The 19,912-nt window shown below is 41.9% G+C and overlaps 1 protein-coding gene across 1 annotated transcript in view; it reads right to left on the bottom strand.

The window, feature by feature from the left end:
• EPB41L5 (erythrocyte membrane protein band 4.1 like 5) overlaps positions 1-19,394 on the bottom strand; it is a 90,770-nt gene extending 71,376 nt beyond the window's left edge. Inside the window, exons 1-2 of the mRNA XM_023724687.1 lie at positions 19,215-19,394; positions 2,411-2,515 (exon numbers count right to left, since the gene is read on the bottom strand). Coding sequence (XP_023580455.1) covers positions 2,411-2,515; positions 19,215-19,394 — 285 coding nt within the window. The remainder of the gene's footprint in view (positions 1-2,410; positions 2,516-19,214) is intronic.
• Positions 19,395-19,912: the final 518 nt, after the last annotated feature.

Genomic DNA, 19,912 nt, shown 5'->3' with positions numbered 1-19,912 from the left:
GGGGCCATTAGAACCCTTATCCATTGCTGGTGAGGCTGTAAAATGGTACAACCACTATGGAAAACAGTATGGCACTTCCTAAAAATACCTAGAAATAGAACTACCCTATGATCCAGCAATCCTACTTCTAGGTATATACTCTAGAGACCTAAAAGTAGTGGCACAAACAGACACACGCACCCCTACGTTCACTGTAGCTTTATTCACAATGGCAAAAAAATGCAAACAACTGAAGTGTCCATCAATGAATGAATGGATAAGCAGAATGTGGTACGTACATACAATGGAATACTACGCAACCACAAACAATGATGAGTCTGTGAAACATTATAATGGATGGACCTGGAGAGCATAATGCTAAGTGAAATAAGTCATCAATTCCAACAAAGAGCAAAAAACCAGTGTATGATCACATATGGATGGGTATAGGCATATAGGTATACGGGTAGGTACAGGTGCATACATACGTGAAAAGACACAGAAGTATCTATATGTACGTACGTGTAAACAAACAGGGATATGCGTGTGCAGGCACTTATATTCACTGAAGACACAATTATAGATACTCCTCAGATATAACCAAACACCTTCCAAAACTGGTTTTCTAGGTCTGAAAGCTTAGGACCATTGTCTCATTGGCCAACTCAGTCAACTGGCATAATCCAGTTCACAAAGTTAATGTTCTGAATCCTAGCGAAGTGAGTAGTGTCTGGAGTCTTAAAAGCTTGCAAGCGGCCACCTAAGATATAATTATTGGTCTCTACTTCTCAAGAACAAAAGAGTAAGAAGATAACCAAAATCTCAGAGAAGATACAAGTCTACAAGGCTGATAGCCTACACGAGCCACAGCCTCATCTACCCTGAGACCAGAAGAACTAGATGGTGCTCGGCTACCACCACTGACCATTTTGACCAGGGTCACAATAGATGGTCCCAGTTAGAATGGGAGAAAAATGCAGAAAACTCAAATTCTTAAAAAACGCCAGACTAATTGGACCAGTTGAGATCAGAGGACTCCCTAAGACTATCGCCCTGAGACACTCTTTAAACCCCGAACGCAAACTATCCCCTGAAGTCATCTTTTAGTGAAATAACAGACTGGCACACAAAATAAAGGATACTACCCATAAGAAAGGTGCTCTACTAAAAAACCATCTATATGAGACCAAAAGGTCAGTAATTACTCTAAAACAAAGATGAGAAGATAAGAGAAACCAGAGTACTGGAATGGAACTACCAGAACAGCAATTAAAGAGAATGCTGACACACTGTGTGGAAATTGTTAAATGGGAACCTAACTTGCTATGCAAAGTTTCACTCAAAATACAATAAATCATTTAAAAAAAAAGAAAAGAAAAAGTGTTTTGTGTGCCTATTATACACTGGGCAACAGAGATAAGAGAAGAGGTAAGACTCATTTGCCATAGGAGATTCAGTCTAATAGAAGAGAAATTAAGAACACTAAAAAGAAAATTAAAAGAGAAACATCTCTACTAACACCATCCAGAGACTAGAACTCAGAAATCTGCAATCCCATTTGGGAATGGGTTGTCTTTGTTATGTTAATGAGACACGATTAGTGTCGGTTAGGTCTTACATCAATCTCTTTTGAGATAAGCAAGCAGAAGAAGCAGAGATGGGGGAGGAGAGATGCCAAGCCACAGGAAGATCACCCAGGAGCAGAAGCTCAGAAGAGACAAGGACCTTCCTCCAGAGCCGACAGAGAGAGAAAGCCTTCCCTTAGAGCTGGCGCTCTGAATTCTGACTTCTAGCCTCCCCAACTGAGAAAATAAATTTCTGTTTGTTAAAGCACTTGTGGGTATTTCTGTCATAGCAGCACTAGATAACGAAGAGAGTATTTACTAAGATATTCCAGTTAATTAATTATTACCAAAAAAAAAAAACCAAAAACCTCCAAACAGAACTTGGGAATTTTTGTTATACATATTATTCTATGGATCCTAGACACTGCGATTATTGTGTAATTACACACAAAAAAAACAGTGTTCACAGACTCCCAGAAAACAAGGCTCAATGTCTTGGTACCTTTACCATCACTGTTCCTTCCTCTCCACGATACCTCCCTGCTACTGTGAATGCCCCACTTCAGGCCTTACTATTACTTTATCCTCAAAGTTGTTACAACAGACTGCCCCTGAATTCAATTCTGTACACACCAAATAATACTACACAGTATTTCTAGATACAATTTCCTAAAGTAAAATATAACTTCCCCGCTTGAAAAATCCCTAACCCCAATTATTAAAGAATAAAGAGTGCCAATTTATTATTTAATACTTATGGCACTTGGTTTGGATGACACAGTCTCATAGCACTTAGCGCTTTATACGTCCTTTGAAATTTTCCATTTCTGGCCCCATACTAGAATCTCCAAAAACCAGTTACTCACTGCTACTTGTGCTGAATCCATAAATCTCAGTCCAAAATAGTCGCCTTCAATAAGGTCCAGGTGGTACATGATCTCATCAAACAGCTCCTGTCCTTTGGCTTTTTTCTGAAATGGCAAGAATATAAATTAATCAATAAGTGGCCTACAAGATCATTGCCTCTGCACACAAGATGCTATTACATAAGTTATGTAAGATCTCTTAGAGAAAAGAGAATTTGTGACTTGTATGTACTCTGCCGCCTGTCGACCAACAAATATTACTTTGTACCTAACACTGTTCGTGTTTAAGGAGAAATTCTTGTTTTCAGAGTCCCTACTTTAAAAGAGCTTACAGTGTAATTGGAAAGAAAAAACACACGGGAAACCCTAGGGCACTTAAGTTCAGACCCCATGGGACTAACCACACCTGCAAACAGCAGTTTACAGATGAGACAGCCACGGAGACTGGATTATCAGTGAGGCTGCCTGGAGACAATCAGTCTGGAGCCGGAAGAGAATGCAGGGTAGGAACAGCAAAACCAAAAACGGAAGGTGAGAATGAATATGGAGAAATGAGGAACCCGCTGTGATCCCCGCAGAAGACACTAAATTTACGTATGTCCTTAGCGTCTCCTAGACTCATTTCTCCTCTCATTTCAGTTTCCTCCAAAATGTTCCCCATGTGCGTCTCTGCGGGCTCATCTCCTAAGGCCTTCTGTGCTTGAGGCTATTTCAATCATGCCCTCAGCACCTGAGCAGATATAAAACTCAAAGTTATTTTCCTTTAAACGCACAAAATATTACCCTATTGTCTTCCTGTAGCCAATGGTGCTGCTGAAAAGTGTTATGTCAGTCTGAATCTTGTTCCTCTGTAATGGTATCTGCTCTCTGGAAACTTTCAGTCTTTTCTGTATCTCTGACAGCCCTAAATTTCACTATAATTGTGTAGGTCTGGGTTTTTTCTTAACTCTATCCAGTATTTTATGCGGCTTTTTAATCTGAGAGTTTTTATCTGTCTTTCATTACATGGATCTCTATTATTTCCACAAATACCTCCCATTTTTGTCATTAGAGTCTCCTACGAGGTGGTGTCACTTCCACTTTCTTCCATTTGTCTCTTAACTCTTCCTTCATATTTTCCATTTTTTGTCCTTTCCTTCCTTTTCATAGGAAGAATTCCTCAACGTAACCTTCCAACTCACTAATTTGTCCTGTATCATAATTCGTTCACACTTTTTTATCCCACCAACTGTGTTCATTTTATTATACTTCTCATACCTGATGTTTCCATTTGGTTAAGTTTTTGTTCTTGTTTTGTACGGCTAATACTTATCTTTCAGAAACTTTATTAGGTTTTAATGTTTTTATCTGCCTTTGCTTCTAGTGCCATCTGTAACTGAGTTTGTCTTTTGTGACTTGACTTTTCAGGTGCTTGTGTTCATCTGTCTTATTTTGGTCACGTTCCTTTGGGAATATGAGTTACTTTCTCTGGATATGGTGTAAAGAGAAAAGGTCTGAACTTAGTCTGTATCAGCTTCATTGAGCTCTGAGAATATTGGGGAGGAGGAAAGGAGGGGAGGGGCATGAGGGGTCGGCCTAGAACGGGAAGCCCCCAGAACCAGAAAGTCACGGTGAATCACTTCTCATGCAACAAAGAACTTTCAGGTCAGAGAGAGACTGCTGATCTAGGGAGATTCAGCCCTTAGGAGAAGTAGAAGTACCACTGAGAGGAGGGCGCTCCTTTGATTCCCATGAGCAGGAGACCACCTGACAGCAAGTGACAAGAGTTTGGTGGGGGAGCGACACCGAATTTAGGTAATTTTAAGGGTGGAGTTCCTGGGTGGTGCAAATGGTTAACAGGCTTTGGCAGTTTGAGTCCACCCAGAGATGCCTCGGAAGAAAGACCTGGCAATCTACTTCTGAAAAACAGGCCATCGAAAACCCTATGGAGCACATGAGGTCACCAAGAGTCAGAACTGACTCGACAGCAACTAGATTTTAAAAAAATTTTAGGGGTATGGAGCATTGGTAGTTCAGTGGCAGAATTCTCGCCTTCCGCGAGGGAGACCTGGGTTCGAGTCCCAGCCAATGAACCTCACGCATGGGCACCACCCATCTGTCAGTGATGGCATGCATGCTACTACTGTGCTGAGAAGGTTTCAGCAGAGCTTCCACACTAAGACAGACCAAGAAGAAAAGCTTCGGAATCTATTGCCAAAAATCAGCCAACGAAAACCGTTCGAATCACAACAGTCTGATCTACAATCAATCATGGCAATGGTGCAGGACTGGTACTTCTGTACCATTGTGCATGGGGTCACTATGAGTCAAGGCTGACCAGCCAGAAGCTAACAGTAATCTTAGGAGTGAGGAATTTTGGGTGTAGGGAGCTTCAGGACACTTGAAGCCACTGTCTGAGTCACTGCTCTCAAACCCCTCAGACTCCTTATCTCAAGGCAACAACAGGGAGGAGGGGCAAACAAGAGAATCCAGACTGACTCTCTCCCCAGATGTGCTCTCCCACAGCCACACTGGCAGCCCCCTGGCTGCGGCCATCAACACACTCACGGCCCGGCCGTCAACACACTCACGCCAGCACCAACACTGCCTTCCTGGGGAGTCCTAATTTTTCTCTTTACTTCTTAGGTTTTACGCTCTTTCGGATTAATCCTGGGGGAGGAAGCCAGCAACCGCTGTTAACGCAGTATCTTGTCCCAACTAGGGCAAGACTCCACATTACATAAAGAACTTGGGTTTTACAATGATTTTAACAATTTCTGTTGTTCTTAATTTCTTTGACTTAGTCAACAGATACTAATAGAACACTTATTTATGTGGCAGTCACTGCTCCACACAACAAAACAGGTCAACAAAGCAGGTAAGAACTTGTCCTCAAGAAGCTTTGGAGGATAAGGAATTTAGCTTTACCCAAAGTAACTTGGCCTTTGCCCTTGTTTTCTGAGAGAGAACAAACCCCGCAAAAAACAACCTACTGCTGTCAATTCCAACTCATGGTGACCGTATAAGGACAGAGTAAAACCGCCCCCCATGGGGTTTGCAAGGCTATAAATCTTTACAGAAGCAAACTGCCACAGCTTTCCACCTCAGAGTGGCTGGTGGGTTCAAACTACTGACCTTTCAGTTAGTAGCCGAGCATTTAACCACTGTGCCACTAGGGCTCCTGAGAAATAATTAATCATTGCCGTCGAGTCGATTGTGACTCACAGTCACCCTACAGCACAGAGCAGAACTGCCCCCATGGGGTTTCCAAAGAGCGGCTGGTGGATTCAAACTGCCAACCTTTTGGTTAGCAGCCGAACACTTAACCACTCCACCATCAGGGCTCTAAGAGATGACTAAACCCTTGGAATTCCTGAGTAACTGAGGTACCTTTGTTATCTAAACAAAATCTGAGTATGTGTGCAAATGAATGGGGGGCTGGCCAGGCCATGGAGACCACCTGGTAGCCTGAGTACCAGCCAAGCTCAGGGAGGAAAGGAACAGGATTCAATCATGCCTGTGCAATGAGGCCCCAACGAAGGATGGGGACATGGAAGCTCCACGGGCTTTCCGGCTGGCCAAAGACATCCATGCACATGGAAGGGTAGCGCGTTCCTTTTTGGGACACAGAAGCTTCACGCTGGGAACCCTCCTAGAACTCACCCTAGGCATCTCTTCATTGTACCCTTTTTTCCTACAGTAAATCCTAACTTCTCTAAATTCTGTGAGTCATTACAGAGAATTATGAACCCAAAGGAATAGTGGCAGCCAGCAGGTCAGAAGTGAGAGAGCCCAGGGAGGGCTCCCGAGCTTGCAGATGGCATCCTGAAGGGCTAGAGGGAAACCCATGAATCTGCAGCCAGCAGGTCAGAAGTGAGGGTGTCATGTGCAGTCCCAAACCTGTGGCTGGTCTCTGCCCATCTGGCAGTCTGAAGAACATTCTCCTTTTAACTCGTGAGATCTGACCTGGCTCCAGGTGGCTAAGGTCAGAGGAAGAAGTGCCGCATGGGAGCGGGTGTCAGAACGGACAAGAACTGGAAAGGTGGAGCTATGACTGATTCTGATTATTATCCTCACGAGCTTCGATTCCAGCAAGAGAAGAAAAACAAGTAATACGCCAGTTAGTGATAAAGGTTATAAAGAACAAGGGAAGGGAATAAATGATGGGAAATACTTAAATAGGAAGGTCCTTCTGATAAGGTGACATTTGAAGAGAGACCGAATGAAGTAAGGGACTGAAATATATGATCATCTACAGAAATATTCAAAGAAAATACATCCTAGGCAGAGACAACATCAAATGCAAAGGCCCTGAGTGGGGTAAGCATATGCGGCATGTTCCAGAAAGAGCAAGTACAATGTGGCTCGAGCAGAGTGGACAAAGGAAAGAGCCGTCAGTAATGTGACACAAATTTACATAACACCATGAAAACAAACAACTCAAAGATTTTAACATACTTACTCTATCCCTGATGGAAAAGATAAATATGGACATCTGGAAATAATAAGAAAATCGTTTGATTTTAAATCATACTTCGTATAACTAATTAAATCCCAAAGCACTGTGAACGAACTTAAGCAGAAAAGAGCAATTATGCTGAAAATCTGCAATTGGCAGTCACCTAAAAGGAACACAAAACACCTCCAAACTACAGCAGGGAAGCCACCGAAGTCTTCTGCTGCATTCACCTATCCAGCACCAAACTTATATGCTTCCATTACGTTAGTTCAAGCTACCTCTTGGTACATTTCTAGAATCGACACATATTCCACCAAATTCTGTATTTGCGTCAAAGGCCAAAGGGAAGCAGAGCTAAAAAACGATTCTCATCCTTATTCTGGCAAAGCATCACTGCCAGCCTCTAAATCCAACAGTTGTGTTCTGAGAAAAGAGAGAATGGGCTTCTGCCAGCTGGACAGCTGCCTCCGCAGAACAAAAAGCTTTTCAAGGTTCTGTACTGACCCCTTAATAGAGGCCAATTCTAGGTCAACCAATGGTGAACATAAATCTGCAGGTTCAGAAGGTTAACAATGCTCAGGCTAACAAGAATCTGACATCCCAAAAGGGAATCTCTCAAAACATCTTAGTCTGATTGTCAAGGACAGCAGGAGTGTTTTAAAATTTCATCTGAAGTCTAGTCAGCAAGAGGAAGAACTATGCCATTTCATGAAATTATGTCAGAGACAAGAAAATATGTTAACTGTACTATCTTGATTTCAGAAAGATTTCTGATTCTAACCCAATGTTATCACCGTATTTTCGCTCAAGTAATAAACCCACATAAACAACACTCCCACATACAACGTGCATAGCACACCTAGGAAAATAACGCACGAGGGGGTTGTGCGGTTGGCAAAAAAATGTACTGCATGCATTGCTTCCAACAAGCCATAAAAGCACTGTCTTGATAATGTCATTCCGGGTGAGTGAACCCTTGAGTCAATCATGATTAAAAAATGGCCCATTCTGACCCATGTGTTACAGACTGAACTGCTCTGTAGGGTTTTCTTGGCTGTAATCCATCTCTTACGGAAGCAGACTGCCAGGCCTTTCTTCCACACTGCGACTGGGTGGGTCTGAACCACCAACCTTCAGGTCAGTAGTCAAGTGCAAACCGGATGCACCACCAAGGGACCTAGGGGATTTTTAACTTTATTGTGCACTTACCAACACACAGAGACAAGAATTTCTGACGCAATATACCAGTCAATTCCCCACTGACTGGGGACACCCATCATGTGCTACCTGCTAGCTACACAGAGGAATATGCTTACACTTTTGCCCTCAAGCAATGACAGGTGCATAGCTAAGAATAAAAGTATACACAACTAGTTTAAACACATTAAATGTGACTGCTATTCTTGCAGCATAAACAAAATGCTAAAGAACTGACAGTGAGTTGTTAATTCTGACTGAAAACATCGAAGACTTGAGAAATTATATTCAAAATTGGGCCTTGAAGGGTGAATAGAACTCTGCCACCCTAGGTAAAAGTAACATAAACAAAAATATAAAATCTAGACAGTCTGGTGGGGTTGAGGAAAGAGATGAAGACCGGAGATAGGCAGGAGCCAGAATACAAAGTGGCAGAAAAAACCGCCAACGTGATCATCCCAAAATTACAAAGCAGTGTCACTCTGCTCTTTACGATCCTTTACTTATTCCTCATCTTCATCATCATTAAGGTGCAAACTCCAGGGCAGAAAAGAGAGAATCTTTCCTAACTGGTCCTTGTCTGCTTACTATCTTAGTCTTATCTCCTGTCATTCCAGCATTATTACCTTTATAATTTCCCCAATAAGCTGTGCCTCTGAGCCTCACCAAAATGAAGTTCTTTCTGCTTAGATTGTCCTTTGTACCTCTAATGAACTCCTGACTCTGGCTTCTGAAGAGTCAATATATCTGTGATGCCTTCCAGTCGTCCTAGAGAGAACGAGGCCTTTCTCTGTACCATCTTGTACCTACTTGTAGTTAGTATAAAGTCTGTGCAAAGACACGGAGCTGTGAAACCATCTCTCATGTTCAGAACAGCAGGAAGATCCAGGATGGCAGCGTGTGTGGAATATGGGTGAGAGATCCTTCACTGCAGCGTCAATGTTGTATTCAACACTTTTGTATACCGTTTCTTCTTTGGAAGTGACCCAAGTAGAAAAGGAAAAGTGTAACACAGAACCACACAGCTCTGGCTCACTAAAAATTCATTTTTCAGCTGCATCAAGAGCAAAACCATAATGACAAGTCTGCAAAACATCTCGCAACATGGATGAATTTGGAGGGCACTGTGCTGAGTGAAGTAAGTCAATCGCAAGAGGATAAATATTGTGAGACCGCTATTATAAAGTCACAACAACAAAAAAAAGACCAAAACCAAACCAAACCCATCTAGTCAATTCTGACTCACAGTAACCCTACAGGACAGAGCAGAACTGCCCCCACAGGGTTTCCAAGGCTGTAAATCCAGAAGCAGGCTGCCACATCTTTCTCCCGCGGAGCAGCTGCTCAGTTCAAACCGCCAACCTTTTGGTTAGCAGCCACGTGCTTAACCACTGCGCCACCGGGGCTCTTGCATCAAGACCTGCTTTTGTAATACTTTTATCCGTTTTGTTTTTTCTCCTAACAAATTATTCCACGTCAGCACATCTTTCCAGCTCCAGGCCTCACTTCATATCCTCTTCTGCAAAGTTTGAGACACGAAGGTATCTCCTCATCAGCCTTCCTTTTAGTCCCGGCAGACGGCGTTCCTCCTGTGCCGCTAACATCAACTCCTGAGAAGCCCTCCTCCTACTTCTTCAAACCAATTCACATCTCTTCCATCCAACCATTCTCTTTCCCTCCTCTGGCATTTCTTTCCTCGTGGCAATCCTCCACGTCCCCTTCACACACTCCCTCAAACAATGAATCGGTACGTATTAAACCCCTACTATGTGCAATGGACTATAAGAGGTCCAGAAAAATACTGTCCTCGATAACTCCTTGAACCCTCTACAGTCTGTCTTCCAAACACATCATCCCACTGAAGCTCGTGTCCCCAATTCACTCTTTACCCCTCTGCTCCATGACAGCTGACTACCCATCTATGATCTTCACACAACTGATATACACCCTCCCTCTCCATCAGAGCTGCCCTTCAACCCCTCTCCCCACCATATCCATGTCCTAAGCATTCCTTTGCAATCCCACCATCGCTATTAGTCTGTAGCCTGTCATCTTGTACCTATATTACTGTCAGGGATTGAACTGTGTCCCCCAGAAATACGTCTATTTGGTTAGGCCATGATTCCCCGTATTGTGTGCTTGTCCCCCATTTTGTGATTGTAATTCTCCTTTGTGTTGTAAATCCTAATCTCTGCCTATAGTTAATGAAGCAACATTAGATTATGTTAAAGAGGATTAGAGTGGGATGTAACACCCTTACTAAGGTCACATCCCTAATCCAACGTAAAGGAAGTTTCCCTGGGATGTGGCCTGCACCACCTTTTATCTTACAAGAGATAAAAGGAAAGGGAAGGGAGCAGAGAGTTAGGGACCTCATTATCATCAAGAAAGCAATGCAGCGAGCCGAGTGTGTCCTCTGGACCTAAGGTTCCTGTGTGGAGGAGCTCCTAATCCAGGAGAAGACTGATGACAAGGACCTTCCTCCAGAGCCGACAGAGAAAGCCATCCCCTGGAGCGGGCGCCCTGAATTTGGACTTGTAGCCTACCAGACTATGAGAGAATAAATTTCTCTTTGTTAAAGCCATCCACTTGTGGTTTTTCTGTTACAGCAGCACTAGATGACTAAGATAGTTACTATAGTAGCCTCCTAACTTGCTTTTTTTTCCTACAATGAACTATGCACATCACCTCTAAATTAAACCTAAATGCCATTTATCATATTTTTTGACTACTATAAAACCATCAATGGAATAAAACACAAATATACAAGAGTCCATTCATTCTTAATGATACTAAAAAAAATTACTGATCACTTCAGGAGATTAAGGCACAGATTCATTATTCCGAAAATTGATAAAGAAAAAGAATCAATCATTATCCTGCCTTTCCTATACAAAGTATATTTCAAGGTAACCAAACAATCTATACTGGATAAGTTTTTCCCTATACAAGAATTCCAGCCAATGCATGCAGGATTTTGCATTGCAACCTCCAGTGAAATAATGGATCTAGGCCAGTACTTGCTAAAACACAGATTCAGTAGGTCTTAGGTGGGGACTCAGATTCTGCATTTCTCACAATATCTCCGGGGATCCTGGTGCTACTGGTCCTAGGATCATATCCTACTTTGAGTAGCAACCATACAGATGACAAGAATCTAGCCAATGATCATCAATGACTGCAAAAAGCAATGAATGGCTGATGAGAAACTTTACACAGGATGGATTAGGCAACCTCTGAATCTTTTGACGGAAAGTGAAACAGACAGTAAGAATCTCCTGATGGGATGCATCAGAAAGTAAACAGCATCGCCAATTCTGTCCCTTCCCCGCAAAAAACGGAACCTGAATCTACCCTAGATCAAGAGTCAGCAAATTTCTTCCACAAACAGCCAGGTTGTAAATGCTTTAGGCTTTGCAAGCCTGTGTGACTACTCATCTGCCTCTGCCATTGTAGGGGGAAAACACTCACAGACAACAGGTAAATGAACAGGCATGGCTCTGCTCCAACAGAACTGGTAGATCGTCTAGATCTGACTACCAACCAAATAAACCCGTTGTCGTTGAGTGGATTCCAATAGGACAGAGTAAAATTGCCCCATAGGGTTCCCAAGGAGCGGATGGCGGATTTGAACTGTTCATCTTTTGGTTAGCAGTTGAGCTCTTAATCACTGCGCCACCAGAGCTCCGATTTATAGGGAATATGGGGAAATAACACGTTAAAAGACACCAGGAGGATACAGTCAGCAAAAATCAGAAAGTAAGAAATTCTTTAACAAAAAAAATGGCAGGGGAAAAAAAGAGGGTGGTAAAAAAAAAGACTAAAAAACACTTCAGAGACATTATCAACCAAGTGCAATGGTGGGACATTGTTTGGCACAGATCAACAGTAAAAAGGCATTTGCAAGACAACTGAAGAAATCTGAACACAGACTAAAATTAGGTAACATAAGGAATTGTTAATTTTTACTAGATGTGATAAGAGTACTGTGCTTGTTTGTTTAAGTCCTTATCGTCAGAAATACAGATCAGTGAAGTTCCACCATGTCTGGGGTTTACTTTAAAATATCTGAATCTAGCATGAGGGGAGGAGAGGAGAAATAAAACAAGACTGGCAAAATGTTGATAACCATTGATACTAGATGATGAGTTCACAGAGTCCTCTTTTCTCTATTTTTATACATGTTTGAATATTACCATAATATAGGAAACCAACACCAAGCTAACCAAAACGAAGTTCCTAGACTGTAGGGACTATAATTTACTTCTATATTCCCCTCAATTAAAAGGATGGTATTTTAAGCATAATAGATCTTGAATAACTGCCTAATGAATTCTGAATAAATTATTTTTTTCAAAATACCTTCAGTGGCTATTTATACAAAATTTTCAACAGCCTCCACGTTACTAGCAACCTTACATAGAACAGAACAAAATGCTGCCCGGTCCTGTGCCACCTTCATGATCACTGGTGGGTTTGGGGCCAGCCTTCACAGTCTGCGCTTGCTTCTCACTGTCCTCTCTACATGAAAGCTCCGCTCTAGCGACACCAGCCTCTCCCAGTCCCTGCTCTGGACTCATCTCCAAGCCCAGGCTTTTGTTCCCACTGCTGCCTCACCCAGAAGCCCTTCTCTTCCCAGCTACTTATTCAAACACCTTCAATTTCATCTCCTCCCTAAAGCCTTTCTCAACTACCGAGCAAACAGAAAGTGCTTATATGAAAAAAACAGAGAAACAGGGAGCAACACGGAAGTAGTGGTGGATGGTATTTCTGTTTTGTCGTATGTGTAGTTTTTTTGGAAGACTGAAGGCAAAAGGTATTATAGTCAACCAAGAGAATAAAACTCAAACAGAAAAACAGTTACGGTAAAAGGAGAAAATCATACAAAAGGTACAATGAGACAGCTTGACATAAAAGGGTTTAAGCAGTTGTTCATCCAGTTATTAAATGACTGGAATCTTAATTGTAAATTGCATATAAAACCGAGGAAAATATGTGTAGAAATCTCAAATAAAAAGTTCAGTTATCAGATTCAGATCTATCCAAAATTGGTATTAAATAAAAAGAATTAAAAGAAGTTTTAAGAATATTAGAATATTCCTTACAGGAAAATGCAAATTACAAAAGAGTACATAAATATTTAAACGTGTCACTATACATGGCTTATACAAGTTAAAATCTTTAGCATTTATATCAGCAAATCAGGATATAAAAATACATTATCTCTTAGTTAATTAATGAAATACTCATTAATTTAAAACTCAGGACATACAAAGTTTTACAAGACAGGCTATTTGTTGTTGTTATCGAATCGGTTCCGACTCAGAGCCACCCTGTGCACAACAGAACAAAACCCTGCCCAATCCTGCACCACGCTCATAATCGTTGTTATGCTTGAGCCCATTGTTGCAGCCACTGTCAATCCATCTCGTTGAGGGTCTTCTTTTTCCCTGACCCTGTCCTTCATCAAGCATGATGTCCTTCTCCAGGGACTGATCCTTCCTGGCAACATGTTCAAAGCATGTAAGACGTAGTCTCGCCATCCTTACTTCTAAGGAGCATTCTGGTTGTACTTCTTCCAACACAGATTTGTTTGTTCAGTCCACGGTATACCCAATATTCCTCGCCAACACCACAATTCAAAGGCGTCAATTCTTCGGTCTTCCTTATTCATTGTCCAGCTTTCCCATGCATATGATGTAATTGAAAATATGGCTTGGGCCAGGCGCACCTTAGTCTGCAAGGTGACATCTTTGCTTTTCAACACTTTAAAGAGGTCTTTTGCAGCAGATTTGCCCAATGCAATTCATCTTTTGATTTCTTAACTGCTGCTTCCATGGGTATTAATTGTGGATCCAAGTAAAATGAAATCCTTGACAACTTCAATCTTTTCTCCGTTTATCATTATGTTGCTTATTGGTCCAGTTGTGAGGATTTTTGTTTTATGTTGAGGTATAATCCATACTGAAGGCTGTGGTCTTTGATCTTCATCAGTAAGTACTTCAAGTCCTCTTCACTTTCAGCAGGCTAGGTTGTGTCATCTGCGTATCACAGGTTGTTAATCAGTCTTCTTCTAATCCTGATGCCCCATTCTTCTTCATACAGTCCAGCTTGTTGGATTCTTTGCTCAGCATGCAGACTTTATAGGTATGGTGAAAGGATGCAACCATGACGCACACCTTTCCTGACTTTAAGCCACGCAGTATCCCCTTGCTCTGTCCAAACAACTGCCTCTTGATCTATGTACAGGTTCTTCATGAGTACAATTAAGTGTTCTGGAATTCCCATTCTTTGCAATGCTATCCATAATTTGTTATGATCCACACAGTCGAATGCTTTTGCATAGTCAATAAAACACAGGTAAACATCCTTCTGGTATTCTCTGCTTTCAGCCAGGATCCATCTGACATCAGCAATTATATCCCTCATTCCACGTCCTCTTCTGAATCCAGCTTGAATTTCTGGCAGTTCTCTGTCGATGTACTGCTGCAACTGCTTTTGAATGATCTTCAGCAAAATTTTACTTGCGTGTGATATTAATGATACTGTTCGATAATTTCCACATTCAGTTGGATCACCTTTCTTGGGAATAGGCATAAATATTGATCTCTTCCAGTTGGTTGGCCAGGTAGCTGTCTTCCAAATTTCCTGGCACAGATGAGTGAGCACTTCCAGCGCTGCATCCGTTTGCTGAAACATATCAGTTGACATTCCATCAATTCCTGGAGCCTTGTTTTTCACCAATGCCTTCAGTGCAGCTTGGACTTCCTCCTTCAGTACCATCGGTTCCTGATCATATGCTACCTCCTGAAATGGCTGAACATCAACCAACTCTTTTTGGTATAATGACTGTGTATTCCTTCCTTCTTCTTTTGATGCTTCCTACGTCGTTTAATATTTTCTCCATAGAATCCTTCACTATTGCAACTTGAGGCTTGAATTTTTTCTTCAGTTCGTTCGGCTTGAGGAATGCCAAGTGTGTTCTTCCCTTTTGGTTTTCTATCTCCAGCTCTTTGCACGTGTCATTATAATACTTTACTTTGTCTTCTCCAGCCGCCCTTTGAAATCTTCTGTTCGGTTCTTTTACTTCATCATTTCTTCCTTTTGCTTTAGCTACTCGATGTTCAAAAGCAAGTTTCAGAGTTCTTCTGACATCCATTTTGGTTTTTCTTTCTTTCTTGACTTTTTAATGACTTCTTGCTTTCTTAATGATGTCCTTGATGTCATTCTGCAACTCGTCTGGTCTTTGATCATTAGTGTTCGACTCACCACATCTATTCTTGAGATGGTGTCTAAATTCAGGTGGGATATACTCAGGGTCGTACTTTGGCTCTCGTGGACTTGTTCTAATTTCTTCAGTTTCAACTCGAACTTGCATATGAGCAACTGATGGCCTGTTCTGCAGTGGGCCCCTGGCCTTGTTCTGATCCAGATGTGGTCAATTTGATTCCTGTGTATTCCGTCTGGAGAGGTCCACGTGTATAGTCGCCATTTATGTTGGTGACAAAAAGTATTTGTAATGAAGAAGTCACTGATCTTGCAAAATTCTGTCACGCTATCTCTGGCATTGTTTCTATCACCAAGGCCATATTTTCCAACTACTGATCCTTCTTCTTTGTTTCCAACTTTTGCATGGCAATCACCAGTAATTATCAATGCATCCTGACTGCATTTTTGATCAATTTCAGACTGCAAAAGTTGAGAAACATCTTCAGTTTCTTCATCTTTGGCCTTAATGGTTGGTGCATAAATTTGAATAACAGTCGTATTAACTGCTCTTCCTTGTAGGTGTATAGATATTATCCTATCACTGACAGCACTGTACTTCAGGATAGATCTTGAAATGTTCTTTTTGATGATGAATGCAACACCATTCCTTTTCAAGCTGTCATTCCCAGCATACAGACCATATGACTGCCTGATTCAAAATGGCCAATGCCAGTCCATTTCAGCTCAGTAATGTTTAGGAGATCAATGTTTATGCGTTCCATTTCATTTCTGATGATTTCCAATTTTCCTAGATTCATGCTGCATACATTCCATGTTCCAATTATTAATGGATGTTTGCAGCTGTTTCTTCTCATTCTGAGTCATGCCACATCAGCAAATGAGTGTCCCGAAAGCTTGACTCCATCCACGTCATTAAGGTCAACTCTACTTTGAGGAGATAGCTCTTCCCCAGTCGTCTTTTGAGTGCCTTCCAACCTGAGGGGCTCATCTCCCAGGACTATATCAATGTTCCACTGCTATTCATAAGGTCTTCACTGACTAATTCTTTTCAGAAGTAGACCACCAGGTCCTTCTTCCTAATCTATCTTAGTCTGGAAGCTCAGCTGAAACCTGTCCTCCATGGGTGACCCTGCTGTTATCTGAATACCGGTGGCATAGTTTCCAGCATCACAGCAACACACAAGCCCCCACAGTACGACAAACTGACAGACACATGGCGGACAGGCTATTTACTAAATGTTATTATGCTCTTAAATTAATCAAATGAGCTTACTGTGGCATTTCCAAAGAGACACTAAAAAGCCAGATAGTTAGAAATTTTTCCTTGATGCCTTTGGTCTTTGTCATTCAGTGACAGGCATTCTTACTGTTGTTTTGTTCCAAAAAAAAAAAGAAGGAATAGTAGGTTTCTCAATTCCTCTCCCAGTTTTGAAAGGAAAGGAGAACAAGAGTAAGAAAGAGGAAAGAGACCATCACTACTGGTATATAATCACTGGAAGTCCACAGATAAACGACTCTATCTAATCACAGATCATCCCTTACATACTGCCAGGGTAATCGTCTTGGCACAGTGATTAAGCACTCGGCTGCTAACTGAAAGGTTGGCGGTTTGAACCCATCGGCCGCTCCATGGGAGAAAGATGTGGCAGCCTGCTTCCATAAAGATTACAGCCTTGGAAACCCTATGGGGCAGTTCTACTCATCCTATAGGGTTGCTATGAGTCAGAATCAACTTGATGGCAATGGAGGTTTTTTTAGTGATCTTAATCCTAGAAGGAAATGAGTAAGTGCGTCATTCAGCTTCTAAAATCAGTTCTAAAACTTCTTCCAGAATCATACTAGGGTAGTTGAGAAGCTAAATCAAAAAAGGGGAAAAACCTTCCTTTTCAGAAGTTAACATGCTTCTCGCCTATTTTTTCAGTAAAGCAATCAGCTGATATGCCAAGGTCCATTTTATACCCCTCTCCAAGCATCTAAAGTTAGGTTACTAACTTTAAGGTTTAACCTGTAGAGCTGAAAAGGCAATTGTTCTAGTTTTACAAAGAGTCTAACCTAAACTCTGGCTGCTTCACCGCAGTTGTTCCCATGAGAGGCCAGCCAGCATTTCTGGGTGTGATCAAGCATCACATACACGCTACTGAGCACAGCAAGCATAAGAAACCATTCTAGACCAGTCAGTCACCATTTGTTCTCCTACTTTAAAACCTAGTGCTGCTTCTCCTCCACGGTACACTGCCTTTTTAAAAAGCTCTTTACAAATTCTACTCTCCTGCTATCAGCCTCTCCATCAAGAACCCTGAGACTTCATATTTCAAACATTAGGTAATAAGAAATTTTCTGCCAGTCTCTTACACAGCAACCCGAGGCTTTCAACACAGTCTCTAATGATATTTTGATGGAATAATACACAAAACTCTTAAGATGCTTATCAAATAAGAAATGAACATGAAAACTATCTTCACAAAGTGTCACATACTGGAATGTCTGGCACACCGTCAAGAAGCCCTTACAGGAAGAAATTTAGATGCCTTCAAGTTTTCTATAAACAAACACCCTAAAAGTTTCCAGTGACTATACAGAAGACAAACACTCCTGACGATGACATCAAAGCAAAGAATACAGAATCTCTGATTAATTTTATCATATTCCAGTATTTATTACAAACTGTTCAATTAATCAGAATATTCATTTAAACAAAGTATCCAATTCCTTCATCTCTCACTGAGTTTAAGGCCTTCCAGAGCTTTTTCAGCTACCTACTGTAGCAACCGAGGCTATCACTTGCACAGAGACATTGGGACATTTGATACTGAACGTCATGGGAACAAGTGTGTACTTAACGCGTTTGCACAGAGGGAAGACACCAAAGAACATCCAGTGCAGCTTACATCAAATCACAGGTAACATACAGCTTAGTTAGGAAGTCTTAGAAGGCAAAACAAAGACATTAGAAAGACGGGTATTGTTGTATGCCATCGAGACGATTCCAACTCATAGGGACCCTGCAGGACAGAGCAGAACTGCCACACAGGCTTTCCTAGGCTGTCATCCTTAAGGCAGCAGATCACCAGTCTGGTGGGTCTGAACCACTGACCTCTGGATAGCAGCTGAGTGCTTAACCACTGCACCACCAGGGTCCTTATGAGAAAGAGTAGGTATTAGTAAATAGCTCATGAAGAAACTCAACCCCCCTCCCCCCAACCACAAAGCTTTAAAAAAAAGGCTGTAAGGAATAAGGTAACCTCTTTCAAACATACCGGAATGTTTCACCCTGTGAATTATGATTATGCATTTGTAGCTGCAAAAAAAGTACCCAAATTCTGCTCTAACAGCCCGTCTTGAAATAAAGATTACAGTGTATGAAAAACCCACAGGGCAAACTACTTTGGGAGTACAGAGTCAAAGCTGAGGGCTATGAAGAAAATCCTTTTTCTCACTTCATTTCATTCGAATTTCTGCAAGCACACCAAACTGTGGCAGAAGTGTCTGTTTTGCTTTGAGGAAGATGAGAGGAGTTTTGAAAAACACAGAAAAGTATAAAGAACAAAAATGCTCACAGTACAGATATAAGTATCGTTATCATTCTGTAAGATTCCCATTTGCTTTAATGATTGTTCAACAGTGATAATGAGAAATTCACTAGACTACACCATGTCCCACCGTCATAAAGAACACAAACACATACACACACACAAAAGACTGATGCCAATAACTGCTCTATCATTTAAATGTTTCAAGTGACTGTCACTAAATCCAGAGAGGAATACTATCATCCGAGGTACTTCTGGTCTAAGGTTACCTGATCCCCATACCTGTACGCTACAGTGCCTGCCCATACCAGCCCATATCACCTCAGACCTCCAGGAATTATCAGTAGAGAGCTCAGAGAAAAGACAGTGGTCTCACACAGAACCTGCAGGCTCATCAAGCCCAACGTACCGGCAAGTCCACACTAACATCAGTACCATCCAGGAGGGACACCCGACACGTGATGATGGACTTAGCATCTCCAGCTGCAGGAATGTGTGTGGCAGCTCGCTGGGCTTCTCGGAGTCGCTCCTTCTCGGCATGCTTACGTGCTGACCGCCGCCCGAGGGTTCGACGGAAGAAGCTCAGCATTTTCGTCACTACAAAACCAGAGAGAAAAAGATGGCATCAGGGAAAGAGACTCCCCATAACCTGCAGTCTGACAAATGGTGTTTAGTGAAGTCCTGGGGACATTAGTAAAGTTGTTATCAAAAAGGGCCCCTGATCAAGTAAATCTGAAAAAAATAATTTAAACTGGCTACCTTAATTTAGGGCTTCCTAACCGCTCCCCCAAAAAACCAAACCCGTTACTGTCAAGTCGATTCCGACTCACAGTGACCCTACAGGACAGAGGAGAACTGCCCCATAACGTTTCCAAGGAGCGAATGGTGGATTGGAACTGCCAACCTTTTGGCTAGCAGCCGAGCTCTTTAACCACTGTGCCACCAGGGCTCCCGGGGCTTCCTAGAGCCTTTTATATATGAGACAGAGCTAAGGCTTGCAGTTTTTCAAAGTTACTGGTCTATCTTTATAAGGAGCTGATCTAGCAGGACAGGGCAAAGCTGACGGAAGTTCACCAGGTCTTCTGGATCAGTAAGTGATATGTACGA

The sequence above is a fragment of the Trichechus manatus genome, unplaced genomic scaffold, assembly GCF_000243295.1.
Source record: "Trichechus manatus latirostris isolate Lorelei unplaced genomic scaffold, TriManLat1.0 scaffold00255, whole genome shotgun sequence".
Taxonomy (NCBI): Eukaryota; Metazoa; Chordata; class Mammalia; order Sirenia; family Trichechidae; genus Trichechus; species Trichechus manatus.
The sequence above is the reverse complement of the archived record's forward strand: the minus strand, read 5'-3'. Positions and strand labels throughout refer to the sequence as shown.